The sequence below is a fragment of the Nelusetta ayraudi genome, unplaced genomic scaffold, assembly GCF_046127955.1.
Source record: "Nelusetta ayraudi isolate G7.1 ecotype Tasmania unplaced genomic scaffold, CSIRO-AGI_Nayr_v1 ptg000028l, whole genome shotgun sequence".
Classification (NCBI taxonomy): Eukaryota; Metazoa; Chordata; class Actinopteri; order Tetraodontiformes; family Monacanthidae; genus Nelusetta; species Nelusetta ayraudi.
In genome coordinates this window covers 1,417,315-1,440,180 of record NW_027466078.1, presented here as the reverse complement: position 1 = coordinate 1,440,180, position 22,866 = coordinate 1,417,315, and the positions used below count along the sequence as shown (strand labels likewise).

At 43.3% G+C, this 22,866-nt stretch overlaps 4 protein-coding genes across 29 annotated transcripts in view; 3 read left to right on the top strand and 1 right to left on the bottom strand.

The window, feature by feature from the left end:
- Positions 1 to 22,866, bottom strand: part of LOC142891171 (NACHT, LRR and PYD domains-containing protein 14-like) — a 261,301-nt gene that overhangs the window by 162,695 nt on the left and 75,740 nt on the right. For 19 of the 26 annotated variants that reach the window (XR_012927187.1, XR_012927188.1, XM_076030598.1 and 16 more), the window contains one exon: positions 22,024 to 22,197. The exons of 3 other annotated variants lie outside the window; for them this stretch is intronic. Coding sequence is in view for 18 of the 23 variants with exons in the window: in XM_076030598.1 (XP_075886713.1) it covers positions 22,024 to 22,197 (174 nt within the window). In the remaining 5 variants the exon portion in view is untranslated. Of the gene's footprint in view, positions 1 to 7,884; positions 7,975 to 20,142; positions 21,133 to 21,517; positions 21,692 to 22,023; positions 22,198 to 22,866 lie in introns of those variants that run through there. 4 more of the 26 variants (XM_076030622.1, XM_076030619.1, XM_076030617.1 and 1 more) reach the window with 2 other exon arrangements.
- Positions 1 to 22,866, top strand: part of LOC142891081 (NACHT, LRR and PYD domains-containing protein 14-like) — a 407,498-nt gene that overhangs the window by 345,004 nt on the left and 39,628 nt on the right. The gene's annotated exons all lie outside the window — the stretch shown is intronic.
- Positions 1 to 22,866, top strand: part of LOC142891194 (NLR family CARD domain-containing protein 3-like) — a 331,599-nt gene that overhangs the window by 275,620 nt on the left and 33,113 nt on the right. The window lies entirely within an intron of this gene.
- Positions 12,554 to 15,195, top strand: LOC142891176 (tripartite motif-containing protein 16-like). The gene has a single exon (XM_076030629.1). The coding sequence runs from the start codon at positions 12,587 to 12,589 to the stop codon at positions 14,519 to 14,521; it is 1,935 nt and encodes a 644-aa protein (XP_075886744.1). The 5' UTR covers positions 12,554 to 12,586; the 3' UTR covers positions 14,522 to 15,195.

The window sequence follows — 22,866 nt, the reverse complement described above, 5'->3', positions numbered from 1 at the left end:
AGGGGTGCCCATTACGTCCATCGCCATCTACTGGTCAATCGCGTCCGCGTCAATTCCAGCAGGTAGAATGGTTCAGGCAGGAAGTCAATGATTAGAAAACACGGTGGATGTGGTTTATTTTGGTCATAATGTACGATGTGCTGGATTTTGTTTCTATATGTGCTGTGTTTTACAGTGAAACGTAAATGTGACGTATCGCCTTGGGCACTGTTCAGATCAAATAAAGGAGACATAAAGCAGATTTCATTTTAAATCTGAAACTATAATGAACAAAATCAATGTATAGCTTAGATAGCTGCATTTTGTATGAAAGCAGACAGGGACAGGAAAGACAGTTTGGCTGTTGTTTTCTTTAAATACACGCCAAACTACCGGGGTTGTCGCGTGAGCTTGCAATCCTGGCGTAAACTGATGGAGACGCCTCACTCGGAAAATGCGCTTCAAAGTGCGCACCGCAGACGCGCCGGAGATGCTGGGAGATGCTGCTAGCAAAACGTCTGCGTTACACACACACACACACACACACACACACACACACCAATTATCCCTCACCTATGCGCTGAAAAACACAAAAATATACAGCAAAACATCTTAACGTAAACACACTTTTACTGATGAAATCAAACATAGGCAGATATAACCTTAACAATTTTAAACCATGAGTTTTCTATGCAATGATAGCATACATGCACATGGGAACATGTTGACCCATTTAATCCTCCTTCTTTCTTTCTCACTGGACTACAAATATATTTCTGAATGAATATGTTTTCCTATTTTATAGTAGGTGGATCTTTTTGACTTGGTCATTTTAAAAGTAGCTTGCATGTTGAAAAACTGTGAGCACCCCTGATCTATGCCCTTTTCCAAGTCCCACAATCACTTTCACTGTCATCTGCCTGATTACACCCATGCCCTTTTCAGAAAAAAAATTGCACAACCTGACATATTATATTAGCATTTTCTCAACATTTGCACAAACACAATACATTCAAAAAGTGTATTATACACATATTATAATTTATGTAGAGAAATGATTTGGTCCGACATTTTTTGCAATTCATAGTCATTCCCAACAGACGTAACAGACACAAAAATTCAATGCATCACACATGTGGTTGAGACACAGCTTGCCTGTGATTGTACACTTGGCCAGTAGGTGGTGTCGTGTGCACATGAAGCTTTGAGAAATGAAGCCTTTCTCCAAGCAGTTGGCTCAAGTGGTTCAATGCCTCATGAGGCTTCACCTCACCATCACTACTAGACAGTGTGGTGTCTTCATCCAGAGAAGGTTGGAGGCGCTACACTCTGATTACTGAGAATGAGAAGAAACAAGTCCTTATTTGGCAGGGAGCCAAATGATCCGTCCCTTCTTCCGCTGTCACCTGTTCAAACAATTTCCTGCAAGACAAGCCTGAGGTCACAGGTTCCTGTCCCCCGTGCCTCCGATGGATCATAAGTTCCCCACCATGGAACTGAATGTGTTGTAGAGTTTGATGGTGGTGGCAAAGCCAGTTGCTTCTGCTGTCCATCCTCTGGTCCCCCTCTGGTCACCAGTTCATGAGGGATGTGCTTCCTTTGTCCTTCCTTGAGCTCTTTGCATGACTCCTGCAACAATGCCTTTCTTTATGTGGAGGTCTTTTGATTGATTTCAACATTTCAACATCAATAATCATATCATTGTAAACAAACACCTAAACTAATCATATTATGAAGCACAAACATCTAAACTAAACATAATAACACCTTCACCCCCACTGAAAATGCTCAATCCTGCAGTCCTGTCTTTGCTGTTGTATTGTATTTGGACTGTTTATGCACAATTTTGTTGTACACGTTTTCGTGTTGCAATGACAATAAAGCCGCACACCACACCAAAAATAATCAATCAATCAATCAATCAATCAAATTTTATTTATATAGCACCTTCCAACAACCAAATGGTGCACAGGGTGCTTTCCAGAGTGAAACAAATAAAAGCAATTTCAATAAAAACAGTTAAAATACAGCAAAACTGTGAAGGAAAAAAAAAGGAATGTATGGAGTGTGAGAGTCAGTGTGTTGTCAGTAATGCCTGTAGGTGTGTGGATGGAGTGAATGGTATGAGTGCGTGTCATCTGTGTGCAACAAAGAAAAAGCATGACGGGAAGTGAAAAACAAAGCAGCTGCTGCGGTGGAAGCCAGGTGTGAGAGAGCCAGTGCTGAGGGAGGCGGTCCTAAACAAGCTGTGCACCGGCCAGGTGCACCTGGTTAGTCATCAGCACGTGAAAGAGACACACAACCAGTACACAGCAACAACAGGGCAATAGCCAAGGCCCCCATGGCCATAACAGGGCCACACTTCACAGCACACTGAACCTACTCACATAGATTTTTCTATCTACATACACATCAATCTGCTGAAACATGCAAACGGAAGCAGGTGGAGATTTAATTATGTTGGTCAAGAAAAAAGGTGCATTAAACATTTATTAAACAAATATATATTTATTAGTGGTGTGACTCGATTAAAGAAAATAATCTAATCAATTATGGTCTTTGTAGTTTGTCAAACCTCTGACCTTTGACCTCTGGTCAGCTCACTCCAGATTATTCTGTCACAACCTTTGAATTTTTTTCAAAAATTAATGGTGTCAAAGTTCAACTCAACGCCGTTTTATCGCCAATAATTTTTTAATTATTAATTTTTTTTTTTTTTTTTATTATTATTTTTAACGCACACGGTGCTTTTTGAACCTTTGGCCGCTCCGTAGATTGTGGAAACGGGAAATGAATTGACTCACAGCACACAGTCACACGCTTGCAGCCGGCTTGTAAACACAACAACAACAAAAAAAAACGAGTGCTTCCATTCGGCGCCCATGTTAATCAATGTAAGGAGTTCACACCAGGCGCGCGGCTCCCCTCGCGGATCGCGCCATGCATTTAACGTCAGTTCACTGGACGTGGAAGCGAAGCGCCGAGCGCTTCCATTCGGCGCCCACGTTAATCAATGTGGTGGTTCGCACGAGACGCGAACAGGCGCGCGGCTCGCGCCATGCAGTTGTCGTTTCGGCGTCTGCTCTATTTTGTGCGCGAGCGATCCTCGTCAATAGTACAGGAAGTCGCTCAAAAAAACGAGAAAATCCGGTGAATTTTCAAAATAAACTAATTTCAAAATAAAAACCGAATGACAAATTCGATCATATTTGTATGTTATATTTGTCAGTACATTGTATCAGAGTGCGAGAGAGATTAAACAAATACACACACACACACACACACACACACACACAGAAAGACTTGATCAAAATACGTCTGTTTGATCCTAGAGATGCCGGTCAGTGATCATTATGAAAGAGGTCTTGAGATGGACACCTGAGTGGGTGTTAAATGCTGCATTTGCAGAAAGCAAGTATTTGCCTACTCCCATGTTGATATGATTATTAAAAAAAATGGAAAAATATCAGTTTACGGTAGATTTAGAGCAGGTAAAAAAAAAAGTGATTAATTTGCGATTAATTGTGAGTTAACTATGGAAAACCACACACACACACACACACACACGCTGCTGGGCTCTCTGCTATTGCCTTTCATGATGGTATGTGAAGGGCAGGAAAGTGCACTTCCTATCTGGGGCACACAAGCACGTGGAACAACAGAGCGTTGTCCCCAAACAGATCTATCTTGACTAATTAATTAATGTTTTAATTAATGTTTTAATTTTGACAAAGTGCCCCTGTTGGGTTTTCCACTTGTAGACTACCTGTTCGTTGATTTTCCATCACCACTTGTAGTAGATTCTGTTCCTCCATAGAAAATTAACACACCGTTCGTTGTTATTTTATGGTTTTATTTTCACTCTTTGCGCTGCATAGATCTCTTCAACAGCGTTCTTATTCATTGCCCGTGCTCACTCAAGACTGGAACAGGAAAATGCAAAACATCTGGTGAACTCCTTCACATAAAAGGCAAATAATGACACATTTTATAAATACAAAATAAAATTACATGAGCACACACAATCTAACGGCCCCTGAATAAGGTTAAAACGTTCAACTAAATCTTGTTTTTGTTATTCTTTTGTGGAATGGTTTAAAAAAAAAAAAACCCTAAGCATTATAATATAATCATTTTAAAACATTGACAGTAAAGGCGTAAATTAAAATACCTTTGTTGCACACACTGCTTAGGAATTTCATGGGTAAAACCCTAGACATGCAACACTCCTGATAGCCAAATGTTTTAAAAGAGGCTGGTATACGTGTGTTTGTGTGTGTGTGTGTGTGTGTGTGTGTGTGTGTGTGTGTGTGTGTGTGTGTCTTATTTGTGGCACTTTTTTATTTCATGCTGCTTATTCAATGTCAAATACGTAAATATGTCTCTAATGTCAGTGCCTCAGCAACTGATAGTTTTAAGTTAAATATCAAGAAAATTTAATTTTAGTAGAAGTAGTAATTTCTTGCAGTAAGAAGATCTTCACTGAACTTCACTATATCATCTCCTTCCAGACACAATGACAAGAAAGATGAGAGAAATTGCTGACTCCCTGGATTGGGAGCCAGAAATGACTGAAGTATTTGAAAAGGATCACGCCAGGAGGTTTGACTTTGCCCTTTTGCCAGAGAATATTTCTTTAGAGTCTACTTGGTCGCAATAACTTTTGAATTGACCTTAATGTTAAAGACACTTTCATAAAGTGCTTAATCTGTGCAAAATGTGGTCGGATGAAAATTTTTATTCTTCAGTTTAGATTGAAACCACTTTAATTCAGGAGAGTGGTTGCTTTTATAGGCAGATCATCGTTGAAACAAATATGGAGAAGATCCACAGCATCATGCAGAGCATCAGAGCGACTGCGGACCCTTCTGTGGGCGCCGCAGCAGAAGGGGGAGCGGACCCTTCTGTGGGCGCCGCAGCAGAAGGAGGAGCGGACCCGCCCTCAGAGCTTGACCTTGACTTGGTAGGTTCCCCTCCTGCCTGCACACCATTGACTCATTGGTTTGCTGTGTTGAGCTGAACTGAGAAGACCACAGACACTCTTCCTTTGTAGACACTGCATACAAACATCCTCTTTCTCCAGTCACATCTCTGTTATGTGGCCTTAGAAAAACAATGAAACAGTGTTTCTGCCACCCCGTCCATAGCAGGAGATATCAGACCCAGTTTGATTCATCATCCCGACTCTAGGAGAGTTCAACTGTCATTTAACAGTGTTGTGTGTGGAAATGTTCTTGTGTGTCCAGACGTTGCAGTCACACAGATTTACAGGGAGACTGAAGCACATTGAGCTGATGGCTACTTATTGGAAGGTGATTCAGGTCATTTTTACATTTAAAGATGTGACACTACTTTGATGGTAGTTCTACACACGTCAGCTTAATTCTATCACTGAAGGTGTTTCAAATGTCCGGCAGTACGTAGAAAAGATGGAGGTGGCAAACGGTGTCCTCCAGCAGGAAATGGACAAAGTATAACATAACATTTTTTTTTTAAGTCAACAGTGGTGAGTGGAGCGAGGCTGCAAAAAAACAAGAGGTCAAGTAAACAGGAGTGTAATCTTGCTGCACTGCCACCTAGTGGGGTGGTAGGAGTTGCTCTCAAGCTCTCAGTGGTGTCGCTGATTAAAGACTAAGACACCTCAGGCTACATGAGGAACTGCAGCCTTTCTGGCTAAACAGTTTCAGGATGAGCTTACTCTGCGGTCATGGGGGGTCTGTCTGGAACTCAGTGCCATTGTTATGGGATCTGGGTGCAGTAGTAAGGATCACATCCCTGTTAATGTGTTTTGTGATTTGTTTCCACAGGCAAAGGAGGGGGAGAAACTTAAAGCGTCTCTATTTTAAGTTTCTTGGATTCAAGGTCTTGTTCTGTTCTGTTCATTTTTCTCAGAATATCCTCGTTTTAACAGGTAACGCAGTATTTACCCGCCACCCACTGGATATTTGACTGGTTGAATGCTATAGTTTAATGCAACGTGCGGACTGTAAGGTCACCAAGATAGCACCTATTGTGTATTTATTACATGGACACATTTTGGGTTTAAAGCAGCTAGTGCGTGACCCACACAAAAACAGTTGTGATGGATTCTCCATTAAGTTAGTAGCGTAACATTAAAATCTATAAGAATAAACAGAACGAAAAAAAAGCAGACAAAAATAAACATGAAAGCAATATTTTTTCAAAAACCTTTTCTTAAAAACGCAAGTGGTCATGATATCCATGAATATTTTTTGACAAAAGCCAGCTCATTTCTAAATATCTCCAAGGACACAACCTTAGTCCTACAAAACAAGATAAAGAAACAACATACAAGTGCTATAGATATTTGATAAAAAAGACAAAGCGCTTCAAAACTCTTACAGTTGCTAGCTTGTGACCAGCTAAATGGAAATTGTTGAAACAAGAAATAAAGGACATGCTGAATACAAAACGACACACATGGCTTCCTCCTCTTTGGACTCTGCAGCATTTTCCATCTTGTTGCTCATCCTTCTTTTCACTGTTGAATTTTTGCACTCTTTATCAAGAGAGAACAAATATCACTTACCGCACAGTCAATACACAAGCCTGATACTGGGATTAGAACAGCAGACTTTTGAGGTATCGTATATCCAAGAAGTTATTGCTGTTCTCTTCTGTTTTCTTGCTTTTACTTGGAGAAAAAGTCTGTGCACCTCTCTGAATCTGTTTTGTCTCTTAGCTTTATCGGTTCCACCAAAGTTCCATGAGTCTAATGTTCTTTCTTTTGTCTTTTTATGTTTAGCTCTGATTTGGAGCAAAGATTGAAAGGAAGTAACAGATCTTGGCACTGCAGTGAACCATGTCTCTGTGCAGAAGAATAATGTAATGCTTTGGGTGCCCTGGCCAGTGGGGTCATGAGGGCCCGACCCTGGAGCCAGGTCCAGGGATGGGGCCTCATCAGTGCTTTCGCACCAACACAATCAGTGCATAAATCTAGTTATCAAGAAAAAAAAGTTTAATTTCATTTAAAAGTTTACTTTTGAATGTTTTGATGTTTGCAGCCTGTTTAAAACAATGATTGACACGTCTCTGTAACATCGCGTGGTGGTTGGGGACAGTGCCTGTGGACTGGCAGACCGGGGTGGTGGTTCCTCTTTTTAAAAAGGGGGACCGGAGGGTGTGGGAGAGGAGGATACGGCCGATAGTTGAACCTCGGATCCAGGAGGAACAGTGCGGGTTCCGTCGGGTCGTGGAACACTGGATCAGCTCCATACTCTCCGCCGGGTGCTCGAGGGTTCATGGGAGTTCGCCCAACCGGTCTACATGTGCTTTGTGGATCTGGAGAAGGCGTTCGACCGTGTCCCTCGACGCATCTTGTGGGGGGTGCTCCAGGAGTATGGGGTCCGGGGCCACAAGAAGGAGCTAAGCTGAAAGGCAAAGCTCTCGATTTACCGGTCGATCTACGTTCCCACCCTCACCTATGGTCACGAGCTTTGGGTAGTGACCGAAAGAACAAGATCGCGAATACAAGCGGCCAAAATGAGTTTCCTCCGCAGGGTGGCTGGGCGTACCCTGAGGGATAGGGTGAGAAGCTCGGCCACCCGGGAGGAGCTCGGAGTAGAGCCGCTGCTCCTCCGCATCGAGAGGGGCCAGCTGAGGTGGCTCGGGCATCTGTTCCGGATGCCTCCTGGACGCCTCCCTGGGCAGGTGTTCCCGGCATGTCCCACCGGGAGGAGGACTCGGGGAAGACCCAGGACACGCTGGCGGTACTATGTCGCCCGGCTGGCCTGGGGACGCCTTGGGGTCCCACCGGATGAGCTGGAGGAGGTGACCGGGGCCAGGGAGGTCTGGGCATCTCTGCTAAGTCTGCTGCCCCCGCGACCCGACCCCGGATAAGCGGTAGAAGAAGAGGCTTCAATTGCAGAAGAAAAAAAACTCAACTCAGCTTCTCTTCCTGCTTCTGCTGCTCACCGTGGCTCCTCCCATCCAGTCGCCTCAACCGCTCCCACACTTCCAGGAAGTCACATGATGCTGTGTGTGTGTGTGTGTGTGTTTGTGTGTGTGTGAGAGAGAGAGAGAGAGAGAGTGTATGTGTGATGTGTGTGTGGTGTGTGTGTTCTTCTTTTCATGTATTATGTGGCAGTTTGCTCCCAGTGGAAATGTCTTGTTGGAAGTGTGACAGTGGACGGTCCTGTCAGTATGCCTCCAATTGATCATGCGCCCTGGCTCCTTGGCCAAATGGTGAAGCGTGCATGGCTATTACCCGGGAGTCTGCGGTTCGAAGCCCGCCCGGGCCTTCTGCGCCTTGCCACAGAAGTACAGAAAGATCAACTCCCTGGGACAGACCCGGCTGCAGAAACAAATGATGGGGGGGGGCACTTATTCAAACCTATATTTTATCTGCTTCAGGCTTCACGGCAGCTCCATGGCCACTCGCACAGTATTGAAATATTATTTTCTCTCACTAACAAGAGGCAGACAATCTTTAAATATATAGAAAAAAAAACAAAATACAGTTATGACGTTCTGTGTTCATTTATTGAGTTGGATAAAACAGAGGATAGAGGCGTTCAGAGAACAGCTGCAACCCCGCACAGCTCCGCTTCCGAGCTGACCAGCTGGGGCTCACGCAGCTCACCGATTGGCTGGGTGGGGCAACTCTGCACTGGCTACATTCGGTGGAGAGCGAAACATTTATTCATTTATTTATTTATTTATTTTTTTTTTTAAAAAGACTTTTAACAGTTTTAAATACAGTTTTAAACATAAATCAGCTTCAATGAATTTATTTCAAAATAAATCGAACTGTTTCACAAATTTTAATGACGGCTCAATGCATTGTGCATCTCACAGTTAAAATGAATTATTTTAAAGGAAACTTTAACAACAACAAAAACATGGAGTTATTCCCGGACCTGGGTTACAACTGCAAGGCATCACCATCAAATGCAGGAATCTCTCTGGCGGGGAGAAAAGCTGCTTGATGTTGCTTTACAAGCAATTCAGTGATTTCATTTTGCCTCTTTAACACGCCAGAAAGGAAACCTTTGTTTATTAGATTTCCTTTTGTTGAGATGGAGGAGCCATGCTCATCCTTTTGGTCGTAACCCAGAGGTTTCTTTTCTGCCTTTGCTTTACATGGTATAGTTTGGTGAGGAATATATGACTGCTGCAGGCTTTGAGGATGTTTTTGAGATGTTACTGGAATTTTATATACTGTAGATGTTCCAGTGGCCTGGAACTGGCGTAAGGGTGTAACATTTTCTGACTTCAGCTGCTTTGATGTTGACGGCTGTTGAGCTTCCGGTGGTTGCGGTTGCTTTAATGACGAAGGCGGTTGTTCAGGTGTGGCCTGTGACATCACACTCCCCATGAATACATGCATGTTGCCTTCTGCTGCAGCCAGTTCAGTCTCCACGTAGTGCCTTTCCATTCTTGCTTTTAGCTCAAGTTCTTCCATATGGAGTGCATGTTTGACTTCCAAGGCCTGAGCTTTGGCCTTTAGAGCAGCTTGTTCAGCCTCAGCCTTTCAGCATGCAGAAGATAAAGGAGAGGATACTGAGGAGGAGCTGGCATCTTTGCTTGAAGCCCTGCTTGCTTACGGGCCCTTTAGCCTGGGACACACTGTCCTCTGGCCCCACCAATAGCCCATTTGCTTCTTCTTGCTCCCCCAGCTCCTCTCGCTTCTTTTGCTCATCCTGCTCATCTCCTTTTTCCACATCACCTGTAAAATATTTACTTTGTAGATATAAGGCTTGTTAAACAGTCTGGTTCCAGGGGGTGATCAACTCAATGGGTCTGTCTATTAAAACAGTCAGATGGAGGCAGATGAGGTGATGATCCAATAGTTTATTGTGTAGGATATTGTTTGTACTGGTTTTTCTGATGAAGGAAATAAAATAAAGGGTAAATATTGAGCCAATTCAACACAGGGCCTCTACTCTAAAAAAACATTTTTGAAATAAGGAATAACTCTCTTAACATAAACAGGCCGCACATAATCAGATTCTAAATACAGAAATATAACATAAACTCACATTGAAGTACACACAACAATGCTGTGACTCCTGACATGCGGCCAGCCAGCTCCTTTGTTCTCAGGGAAAAGGGGTGTGACATTGTAGAGCTGGCTTCCTATATCACTTAAGCTCCGCCCTCCTTGGCCGTGATGGATGCAGGTAGAGGAGGGGGAAGTATGAAGGTGCAAGGAGGAGGTCAGGGATTTTCCACATCACCAGTCAACCATTCTTTAATGTCAGATGAGAAATGTGGAAAAGGTATCAATTTAGGCTCATCCCAGTCCATATGATCCGCTTCCCTTTCCTCTCCGTTAGAAAAGAGATTTTGTACAGCCACTTGCAAATCCATCAACTCCCCCAAATAATGATCCAATGCTTCAACATGCTTGTTCATTATTTCTTGACTTTCTCCAGCTTCCAACATGCTCTTCATTTCATTCCTTTTGTGCGTTAAAACGCCAAGCTTTCCCCGCCGTGCGTGACGCCATCATTTTTATCAGACTCATGTCATCATTCATTGCCAGTCAGCTTTTCCAGTCAACGACATTGTCACGCACAGGTGGGGTTATTTTAATTGCACACATTTGACACAGTTGTCCCACAAAAGGATCCTTTTTGAAAAAGCGGTGCGCTGCGTTCTGTCTTTGTTGAACTCAGAGCGCAGAGCGCGGCGGCTCCGCTTTGTTTGCATCAGAATGAGGGAATGAAATCCAGTACTCACAAACCGCTGACACTCGCTTCACTGCTGTGGGTTCTTTGTTTCTTTCAAGGGGGCTTCTTTCGTCTTCGCTCCACACTTTTTGGACTTTAAATGTGTCGGCTTTCGCTTTGTGAAGGCCGTGGTGTAGAAGACGACGGTCAAAAAAAAGCTCCTTGGTCGCCGAAATGTTCTTGGTCCAGGACAGATGTCTCAGTAAAAGTCTGCAATGAAGCAACTTCCATTCCTTTTTTTCTCCCAAAGCTTTTTTCTTTCTTTCTTTGACCCCAATCAGTTTCTAATAAAGAGAAAATGCATGAAAATACTGCCAGTCTTTGTCAAACAGCAACAAGAGAAACTTGAACACTCCACTCTTCTATTTATACACACATGACACACGCTTCTTAAAACTGCAGATGCTACAAAGCAACAGTTTGACCTGTCGGAGAGGAAAATCTAAACTGGATCATCACCTGATTTCACTGCAGTTGTTCACTGTGGTCGCTCTTATTGCGCCATAAAGCAAATGCATGTATGTACATGTATATGTGTGTGTATATATATATACATATATAGAGCTGTCAGTCGATTAAAAAAATTAATCCGATTAATCGCATGGTTTTCCATAGTTAACTCACGATTAATCGCATATTTTTTTATCTGCTCTAAATCTACCGTACACTGATATTTTTACATTTTTTTTAATAATCATATCAACATGAGAGTTGGCAAATACTTGCTTTCTGCAAATGCAGCATGTTTATTCGTGTTGGAGCAATGACAAGTACTACTAACAAAACAAAAGATGCACAGGTTTGTGTCATTCAGTTGTGTGTGTGTATTTGTTTAATCTCTCTCGCACTCTGATACAATGTACTGACAAATATAACATACAAATATGATTGAATTTGTCATTCGGTTTTTATTTTGAAATTAGTTTATTTTGAAAATTCACGTCCAGTGAACTGACGTTAAATGCATGGCGCGATCCGCGAGGGGAGCCGCGCGCCTGTTCGCGTCTGGTGTGAACCACCACATTTATTAACATGGGCGCCCAATGGAAGCGCTCGTTACAGTAAATGCACATCACTTTTGTCTTCTCAAGACTGCCATCTGGCAGGGTTTTGAAGTGGAACTTTCCATTTACAATTGACGCCTTATCCATGTTAGTCTATGCTCAGTGTCTTATTCTGTTGTTGTGTTTACAAGCCGGCAGCAAGCGTGTGACTGTGTGCTGTGAGTCAATTCATTTCCCGTTTCCACAATCTATGGAGCGGCCAAAGGTTCAAAAAGCACCATGTGCGTTGATCGCGCGATAAAATTGTCGGCGATAAAGCAGCGTTGAGTTAACGCGTTAACTTTGACACCCTTATATATATATATATACATATACATATCCGCTCATCACCCCCCCCCCCCCCCCCAACCCCCACACACACTCATTTCCCCTCTCTACTTTCTTCTCACCCCGCTACCCTCCCTCAGTCCGGTCATGGCCAGAATGCCAGACATTACCACTCAAGAGGTAGCTCCTGAAACCACCCATGTGGCTCACACTCTCAAGATCTACCTCTGAGAATAAAATCTGTCAGCCATCATAGATATTCAGAGACACTTCTGCTTGTCATTATGGCCAGACCGGACAAAGGAAGAAGAAAAAAAATTGCTCCATGAAGCTCTTTATGAAGATCAATAAGTTAGCGGCTAGCAGATAGCGGCAAGCGGCTAGCAGATAGCAGATAGCGGCAGTGCCTCACTTGAAATAACAGTGAATTACCTGTGACAGGTGAAGACACCTAGCCTAACACCCAGCATTAGCATTAGCCTCTAACACACACGCACGCATACATACACACACTGTGTGTGTGTGTGTGTGTGTCCCAGCAGCAATCACATCAGCTGCAAACGATGACTCAGATTGTGAACTATGAACTTTGATTCGTCGGCGTCGTCGTCGTCTGTCTTCAGCGCCAAGGAAACAAAGTGCACACACACACACACACACACACACACACACACCCTGACACTCCTCTTCCCGGAATTAGTCAGGAGGTTAGAAGCCCCGCCCCCTGTGCTCCCTGCAGCCAATCACAGTCCTGACTGGTTGTTTCCTCCCCTTCAAGTCAAACTGGTTTCGTTTCTGAGGAAGTTGGAACCCAGTCAGCCAGTCAGTCAGTCAGTCGCTCTCAGAGGTGAAATGGCTCAGGCAGCAGCTCAGCTGGACCCAGAAACCTTCTCTTGTTCCCTCTGTCTGGATCTTCTCAAGGATCCAGTGGCCACTTCCTGTGGACACAACTACTGCAGGAAGTGTCTCCAACACCACTGGGATGCAGAGGAGGAGAGGAGAGTCTACAGCTGCCCTCAGTGTAGAAGGACCTTCACACCGAGGCCTGTCCTGGAGAAGAACACCATGTTAGCAGCTCTAGTGGAGACCCTGGAGAAGACTGGACTCCAAGATGCTCCTGCTGATCACTGCTATGCTGGAGCTGGAGATGTGGCCTGTGATGTCTGCACTGGGAGGAAACTGAAGGCCCTCAAGTCCTGTCTGGTCTGTCGGGCCTCCTACTGTGACTCTCACCTCCAGCATCATCGTGATGCTGCTCCCCTACAAAGACACAAGCTGGTGGAACCCAGCCAGCAGCTCCAGGAGAACATCTGCCCTCGTCACGATGAGGTGATGAAGATATTCTGCCGCACTGATCAGAAGATCATCTGTGCTTTATGCTGTATGGATGAACATAAAGGTCACAACACTGTGTCAGCAGCAGCAGAGAGGACTGAGAGGCAGAGAGAGCTGGAGGAGACCAGGCAGAAGATCCAGCAGAAGATCCAGCACACAGAGGAAGAGCTGAAGGTGCTTCAGAAGGAGGTGGAGTCCATCAACGGTTCTGCTGATAAAGCAGTGAAGGACAGCGAGAAGATCCTCACCCAGATGATCCGTCTGCTGGAGAAAAGACGCTCTGAGGTGCAGCAGCGGGTCAGATCCACACAGGGGGCAGCAGTGAGTGGATTCAAAGAGCTTGAGAAGAAGCTGGAGCAGGAGATGATGGAGCTGAAGAGGAGAGACGCTGAGCTGGAGAAGATCTCACACACATTGGACCACAGCCAGTTTCTCCACAGGTTCTCCTCACTGCCAGCACTCAGTCCGTCTCCAGACTCCTCCAGCCTGGAGATCCGTCCTCGGAGATACTTTGAGGACGTGGCAGCAGCTGTGACCAAGCTGAGAGATGAAATACAACAAGTTCTGATGGAGACTCAGACAAACATCTCATGCACAGTGAGCAATGTTCATGTTCTACTGAAGGTACCAGAACCCAGGAGCAGAGAGGACTTCCTCAGATATTCACCTCAAATCACTCTGGATCCAAACACAGTGAACAAACATCTGTTATTATCTGAGGAGAACAGAAAAGTGACATTCATGGAGGAAGTTCAGTCTTATTGTCATCATCCAGACAGATTCACTGACTGGCAGCAGGTCCTGAGTAGAGAAGGTCTGACTGGACGATGTTACTGGGAGGTGGAGTGGAGAGGGAGGGTTGGTGTAGCAGTGGCCTACAGGAACATCAGCAGAGCAGGAGGGTCACTGGAAAGTTTATTTGGATGCAATGACAAATCCTGGAGTTTATATTGTTACTCAGGTGGATATGGGTTTTATCACAACAGCATCAGGACTGATGTCTCAGGTCCTCAGTCCTCCAGAGTGGGAGTGTACCTGGACCACAGAGCAGGTCTTCTGTCCTTCTACAGCGTCTCTGGAACCATGGAGCTCCTCCACAGAGTCCAGACCTCCTTCACTCAGCCGCTACATGTTGGATACTGGGTTCCTTCAGGTTGTTCAGCTGAGTTGATGAAAGTGTGACTGAAGTCGTCAGAGAGACTCTGAGCTGAATTCTCACCTTTGATTCTTCTTCTGTCTTCACCTTTGTTGCCCAGTGTCTCCGGCTGCCAATCACAGGGTGGGCGGGGCCTGGACGCCACTTCCTGTTTGTGCTCCTGGTGACTGTTTTCCACCTGATGTTTGTCTCCACGGCTGCTGGATGTTTGTGTCACATTGTTTCTCTTCCTCTGCAGCCCATTCATCCCACAGATTAATAATGTGTCATTAGTCCACATGACAACTTTATTACTGTGGAAACACAGCTGAGGTCTGTTTCCACTCTGGACCTTTCCACCCTGACCTTTGACCTTTCAACAACTCATCCATCTGATAAACCTTCTGACTGTGGATCCGTTTGTCAACAATCAGAAGAATGCATGTAAATATTGTGAGAGAATTTTTTCTTTTGATTCTGCTTGTTGGCTCAATGTGACAATAGTCAATCAATAAGTCCTGAAATATACCATCAGTCTATATTGCACAACAATGTCAAGTCAATGATCAACTGTTGAATTGAAGCAATAAAGCATCAAGACAATCCAGATAAAGTCTCTGCTTGTTAGTAGATTTCTCTTCTGTCAAGATCTCCATGTATTCACCACAGACATTTAGAAAGTCAACACCATGAAGACAAGATCAAAGTTTCAAAAGCACATCAGTCAATGTGGGAAACAGCTGATATTTCTCTGACACACACACACACACACACACACACACACACACACACACACACACACACACACACACACCAATATTTTACAGAACAAGTAGAGAACGGGTACTTTACTGACTCACAGTGTATTTACATTATTGCATCATTACCAATGTTCCCTCCAAGCTGCGCGCTTGCGCAATCGCGCACTACTTGCACATTCTCAGCGCACAAGGAAATCTATGTAGCACATAAAATAAAATTCAACAGAAACGTATTAATTCATAATATTAGAGCTTTTATTAGGCGGCGCACCGCTACGCCTTCGGAATGATGATTTCTTTCTTCCAGCACCGTATGAGTGCAAAAGGCAGAGAAAGTTTCCAGGCTGCAGCGCCGCGCTGACATAGATTGCGTAACATAGTGAAGAGGTGCCACTCCGCTCTATTTTCACTGGCTGACAGCAGCACACTGGCTTAGCTTGTCTATTCAGAGAAGAGCTATCACTTCGGCTTATTTTTCAATCTATGTTATCACATGCATACTACTGCTCATTCATTGGTAGTTGAATTGTTAGGTGTGCTTGATCAGTAATTTACATTAATTTAAAATAAAAATTTAACATATTGTTAAATATGGCGCCGATGACGACGCTGAAGCCCTCCCCCACAGTTTCAAACAATCCTAGAGGAAACCCTGATGGGTCGTAGAAATGCTAATACAAAAGTGAGTAGTTAGATATTTTACAGACAAAGAGTTACAGGAATTCACACTGTATCACAAGCTACAGCACACGCATTTCTTCCAGAACATGACCCTCAGCCAGGCCACAACTGGACCTCAGCCAGGCCAAAGCAGGACTCTTCCTATGGTTAAAGCAGGACTCTCACATATAACACACTACACATCTCATGAACAACAAGATTTTGCTCTTTTTCATTTGAAGTGGGCCAAATCACTTCTATTCAAAGTCAACTCATGAAAATTGCTGCTGGAATTTGATTATTTTAATAAGCCATGTAACTTGCTATGATCCAAGGTTTTGAACAGGTGTGATACTGGTGTGTGGCCACAGCGTGCACATCTGATGCTGCTCAAAATGGTCCTCAGTGTGCTCAAGGAGCTTGTGTTGAAAAATTAGAGGGAACATTGGCTCCAGGTCATCCAGGGTGCAGAGCCCAGACCCCTGAGGGACAGGTGAGGACCTCCAGCCTCCACCTTCTGATTGGCTGCTGCTGCCGATGTCATCATGTCACCTGCTCATAGAATCTGACTAATAGAAACCTGCTGTTTTCTGCTGCAGGTCCCACTGAGGTTAATCTGGATTGTGTTTCAGAGTATGGGGGAGAGCATCTGCATATTTTTTGTAACGACGACATAATCATTATTTGGTATGAAGGACAAAACAATTGAATGACCACAAAGACTTTTCTGAGCTTTTATTGCTGTCATGGGATTGAAACCGTGCCAGTGCTTCAGTTGTGCTCTTTAGAGGTTGCCATGTCTTCAGTTGTCCACCAGATGTCACCGTCACTCAAGTCTTAGGTAAGACTTAACCCTCCTGTTATCACACACACACACACACACACACACACACACACACACACACACACACACACACACACACACCTTGTCTTCTCCTTCCTCCTGAACACACCAACCTGCTGCTCTCAGCACCACGAGGCCGGAAAGCGCCACCGGAGGTCCCGCTGACCCAGTGGTGTTCCACCGCAAACACAACAGGGTCAATATCATTATAAAGTGCCTTTGGTGTCCCCATCAGAATAACTCAGTCATCATGAAAATGCAGCAGAATAATTAAACTCTGAAGTCTTACTATAAGTGACCAAAGGTTTGCACACATATCAGTACAATAATATGTCTCTTAATGTGTTTACTTCATTTTTTACCATTTTATTCCTTTGGATGTACATGATTTTGGCATGTCTCACACGCTGTTGCTGACTTCAGTGTGTGTCATAAATGGTTAAATTATACTAAATCATTTTATTTTTTTTTTCATTATCTTACTGTCACAACAAGTTCATTCATTCATTCATTTTCCATACCCGCTTGGTCCCGAGCTCAGGGTCCCGGGGGTCTGCTGGAGCCTCTCCCAGCTGTCTTAGGGCGAAGGCAGGGGACACCCTGGGTAAGTCGCCAGTTCATCGCAGGGCCTCACAACATGTTATTTAATAAAACGAGACATTTTTATTATGTATATTCTATTTTCATAATAATATTGAACATTTTGTATGTGTCCCTGAAATTGCTGTCCACCCTGTCATTTTGGGCTAACTGCCCCTATAAGAAACCTAATGATGTTTTCAGTAACATCACAAGCAGCATTTTGCCTTTCTTCAATGGAGACTGAAACTGTGGCTAGTTGCAGAGTAAGTATTTACTCTTATTTTTCGTGATTTTCATCATTTTTGATGTGTAGTTTGATGTTGTCAAGCTTAACATGTCCACCCTGTCATAGTGAAATATCCATTAATATAAAAACCTTTCAGAAACTCAAAATATATGTGTTAAACAGCACACAGTCCTCTTGCAAACTGAATCATTTAGCTAGCTGTAAGGTCCACGTGTGCTAATTAAATGCTAACTTTAGCCAGAAATGTCCACCCTGTCATTGTCCACCCTGTCAGCAAGCCATCCATAACAGGAAGGACATTTGCATAGTTTAGGCCACATGCTGACAATGTTACACATATTTCAACAGCTATTACAGACATTTTGTAACAGTACATGCTATACACACTCCCAATTAAGGTGTTTACAGGAATATATTGAATTGTCTTTTTCAAGGTATGAGTTCCAAAGGTCCACCCTGTCATGTTACTGTCCACTCTGTTATTTTCATGATAAAAACAAAATAAAGAATATATTTTCATAAGTTAGCAAACTCTTTGTGTGATTCCTTTATAAACAAGTTAGGGCAAAATAGTATTGTTGGAAAGTTTGACCAGATATATTTGTTGTTAGATTTTATTTAGAAGAGATTCTCGCTGATTTTATAGAGAAACAAATAGTTTGCCAGAATTTCACAACTATCCAAATACGTTTCCCATTAACTAAAACATAGTGTTGAGAAAATGACTAAATAGCTTTCTGAAAATACACATTTTATAATCACTATGTAATTTTAATGTATTTATTCTACTTTGAAATTGTCCATGACAGGGTTGACATATTTTGCGGTTTGCATGTACATTGTCTGCTTGCAGTTCATTTATAAAAAGTGTGGGAGCTTGACCAACATGCATTTCTAACAGCATAACATCTACTTAATACAATAAATGTGTAGTTAAATGGAAAATCTCTGCTTTGTTGGGGGGAAATTGGGAAGTCTCAAAGGCACCTTATAGTGATATTGACCCCCTTCCTCCCAGACTTTGTTCTACAACTCCAGCAATACCTCTGTTGATGTTTGACGAAGGTGATTTATCATTATATAACATATTTGATCCTTACCTGGAGCTGATGGCTTTGTCCTCTTTAAAGCTCCATTCAATTGTGCTTTAGTCAATGGTGCATTAATGAACTCCTCTGTTTCCCCTTCACAGTGCAACAAAGCTTCATTCTCCCTTATTGTCCTTTTCCCTTCTTCACTAATATTTTCTCAACTATGAATTCTTCCTCATGTTTTCACCAACATTGCAGCTTTTTCCTTCTCCCTTAGCGCTGTTTTGTGAGCCTCTTTTAAAACAGGGCATCTAAACTCCTTTTTAAGCCCATTCATTCTTTGAATCATTGCCCATATTCTTGATCTTTCTGTTTCCCTCCCTACTGAGTTACAAAACCTTTGCCAATACTCTTTCTTTGCACACTTTATGATTCTTCCTACCCTGGCTTGTGATCTTTGATATTCAATAAGACTCTGATCATTATGATTCTGTTTGAAGACTTTCAATGCCTTATTTCTTTTAATTGCCTCATCACACTCTGTTGTCCACCATGGAACAACCTTCTTTCTTTGCCCAACTCCCTTTAACTTATAGCTTTCTTCGCAGCTTTTAAAATAGCTGCACAAATATATTCATTCAAGCTATCAATATCAAGACTTGGATCAATTTTTCCAATTTATTTATGACTAATGCGCCTAAATTTCTCCCATTAAGCACCACTAAATGAGCGCCTCTGTGCTCTCCCTGTATCTTGGTGTTGTAGATTCAATGCCACTTCTATCATTATTGGATAATGGTCACTTCCTATAGAGCTTTCCTTTATCACGTCCCAACAACATATAGCTGCCAGTGAATGTGATGCTAGCGTGAGGTCTAACGCTGATTCTGTCCCTGTTCTAACATCAACTCTTGTCCCTGTTTCGTCATTAAGACACAGCAGATTTTTAGTCTCCATTCATTCTTCTACCAGCGCTCCATTACTATCATTCTTACTGTCCCATAAAGTGCTATGTGCATTCAAATCCCCACCACATATCACTTTGCCCTCTAGATAATCTGCCAGTTCATCCAAGGCTTCTGACCACCTACTGTTAGCTGCATTATAAAAATGAACTCTTTTCATATTTGCCTCTTTTGCCCAAATTTCAATGACTCTATATTCCATTTGCCTTCCTTTGCCCACCACACTGTATTGTGTATCTTGTTGCATCAACATTACACACCCACCACCATTTGCCTCTCCTCTATCTCTACGCACACTATCAGAACCTTCAATGGTCCAATCCAATACTGCTTTCAGCCATGTTTCTTGAATGCAGCAGATGTCTGCTGCTTTCTTAAAGTCTCTAATCAAAGCTTTTAGCTCTTGACCATTTGCTATTAGACTTCTAGAGTTGCATTGTAATAGAATCAGTCTGTCTTTTCATTTGCCCCCCCTGCTTTCTTGTCATCCTCCAGTTTTCTACTGATATCTTCCCAGGATGCTTCCCTCAATCCCAAATACTTTTCAGCCCCCTTTACAATTATTCTCATCTCCTCTGTTTTGTCTTTGACTTGATCAGTACACTTTATTATGTAGGCCATCAACAAAACCAGTTTTCCAACCTCTAATGCCTCGTTCCCTTCTTGTCTTCCATTGTGTTGAACCTCAATCATTTCCTCTCTTCCTCTTTGCTCATTGACTCTCTTCACTGCCTCTGCATAGCTTCAGTTGCTGGCTCTTTTAATTGGAGTTGCTTTTATTGCCTTCTGTCTATAGCTTGGCAACCACCATATGTCACCCTGTGTTGTCCCCCACCAGTGCAACATTTATCTTGCGCTCCATACACGTCAATCTACCTAAACATGCAAACACAAGCAGGTGGAGATTTAATGATACTGCTCAAGAAAAAAGGTGCATTAAACATAGATGGACTTATATGGGTACGCATACAAATATATATTTATTAGTGGTGGGACTTGAGTAAAGAAAATAATCTAATTAATTATGGTCTTTGTAATTGTTCAAACCTCTGACCTTTGACCTTTGGTCAGTTCACTTCACATGATTCTGTCACAACCTTTGAATTAAAAAAAAAAAAATGAATCAATAATTGTTTTTTTCATTAATGGCCTCCAAAAGTTTGGATTCACTTCAGATTGTGGTGTCCAGAGAGGAGGACAGCAGTCAGTCATGGTTGACCTCCAGTGCTCACGCAAAGGTTCACTGGAAGGCCAAGAACAATCCAAGAGTCCATATGTGGCACTGCAAGGTCCACCAGTGGCTTCTGGGACGTCTCTCCCAGTAACCACAGCAGCTTGTAGGGAGAAGCAGTCCACCAGCCACCAGGCTCCACTGGGGTCAAAGGTCGTGACACGCCCACACACACTGTGCAACACTGTGTGAGAGTGTCCACTTGGAGCACGACTGGTGTGTGGAGCTTGCAGGTGGAGGAGGGGCGGAGCCTCGGTGTGTCACTCATCTCCAGTAGTTGTAGTTCTGTCAGCCACCACTCGATGGAGCTCTCCCCCTCATCCTCCCTCACCACCAGCTGCAGAGAGAAGAAGAGACAGCAGGAGTCAGGACTCACGGTCCTTGAACGCATCATCACAGAGACGTTGACTGTTGATGGAGATGATGGAGTGACTGGTGAGAAGAAGCAGACTCTCAGTCACATGTCAAGTGTGGAACATATGAAGGTCATGTGACCATGGAGTGTTGGACTGATACTGAGGCCTGATGAAGATGAACTGATCAATAATTGAGTGGTGGACTGAGAGAAGAAGCAGTTTGGCAGCAGATGTTGGATGAATGAGGAGCAGCTGGACGTCACCATCCTCCTCTCACACTGTGACTGGGAACACTGGACCTCTGCTGTGGGATCAACTGGCTTTGGTGCTGGAACCATCATTCACTGCTTCCAAACCAGTACTGACCTCAGAGTCTTCAGTTGATAGTCTCTGCTGTGGACAAGATCCATCAGTGGCTTCACTGATGAAGCCTTCAGATGGTTGTATCTCAGGTCCAGGTGTCTGAGGTGGGAGGGGTTGGACTTCAAAGCTGAGAGTAGCCAATCACAACTGAGCTTTGACAACCTGCACCATCTCAACCTGAATAGAAAATAAATGATGGAGAGTTTATAATGATGGAGAGTTTTTCCAAGGTGTCATCACTCTGAACATCAAAGTGAAATGTCGACTTCAGAATCTGACACTACAGAAAATGTCACCTTGAAATTCAATCTCAGTCCAAAACTCATGTGTGTTGAAGTGATGTTTGGTCACATGACCACTGATGACCTTTTTAAATTTGAATGAAGTTTTCATATTTCTAGATGTCACGTTGATATGAATCAACCTTCAGTTCAATGTTTATTCAACATGTATGATGAACTGTGTTTGGTGCTGAAACCATCATCCACTGGTTCCAAACCAGTACTGACCTCAGAGTCTCCAGTTTACAGTCTGGACTCTGCAGAAAACCACTCAGCTCCTTCAATGATGAATCCTGCAGCTGGTTCCTACTCAGGTCCAGGTGTCTGAGGTGGGAGGGGTTGGACTTCAGAGCTGAGAGCAGCCAATCACAGCTGAGCTCTGACAACCTGCAGCCCTTCAACCTGAATAGAGAATAAATGATGGAGTGAGTGGAGTTTTCATCACTATATGAAATTAAAAATATTAATGTCTATAACACTGTAATGTCCATTAAACCAATCAGAAGCACAACAATAATACTGAAATAATGAATCACCACAATAAAATATAAAATCAACCTGTTTAGTCATGTGACCACTGATCAGCTGTTAACAATGTTGGAATTCATTGATTCATTTTGCCTCAAAGGTTCAGTGTGTAAAATCAGTGCAGATTAATTGCTGAAAGCTTCATATGCAACCATTCTTTCTAGAAACAGACAGAAGGTCAAAGGTTGTGGCCATCTTGCACTGCCATGTTTGTAGGCGGCCGGTTGGGAAGATCAGTTTGAGAGACAGTTTCGTATTGATGGTTGGAGGCTGGAATCCTCTAAGAAAGCAAATGCTGAGAACAAATGGTTATTAAGTGACTGAAATGCAGTGGAATCTTTTCTGCATCTTGCTCATCAATACTGAACTGACTGAGATGATAGAACCTGCATTGACCCTTGACCTTCTGCTGAGTCCAGTTGGATCTATCTACAGTATCTAAGTGCTCATACAGGTGGCTCATGCTAGCGCTAGCTGAAAATCATGCTAACACTGGACTGTCTGCTGTGACTATGACTGATTGTGATGCTAATAGATGGTTGT

Coding starts and splice junctions, on each gene's coding strand:
- LOC142891176 (XM_076030629.1), top strand. CDS start 12,587: ATGAACTTTGATTCGTCGGCGTCGTCGTCGTCTGTCTTCAGCGCCAAG.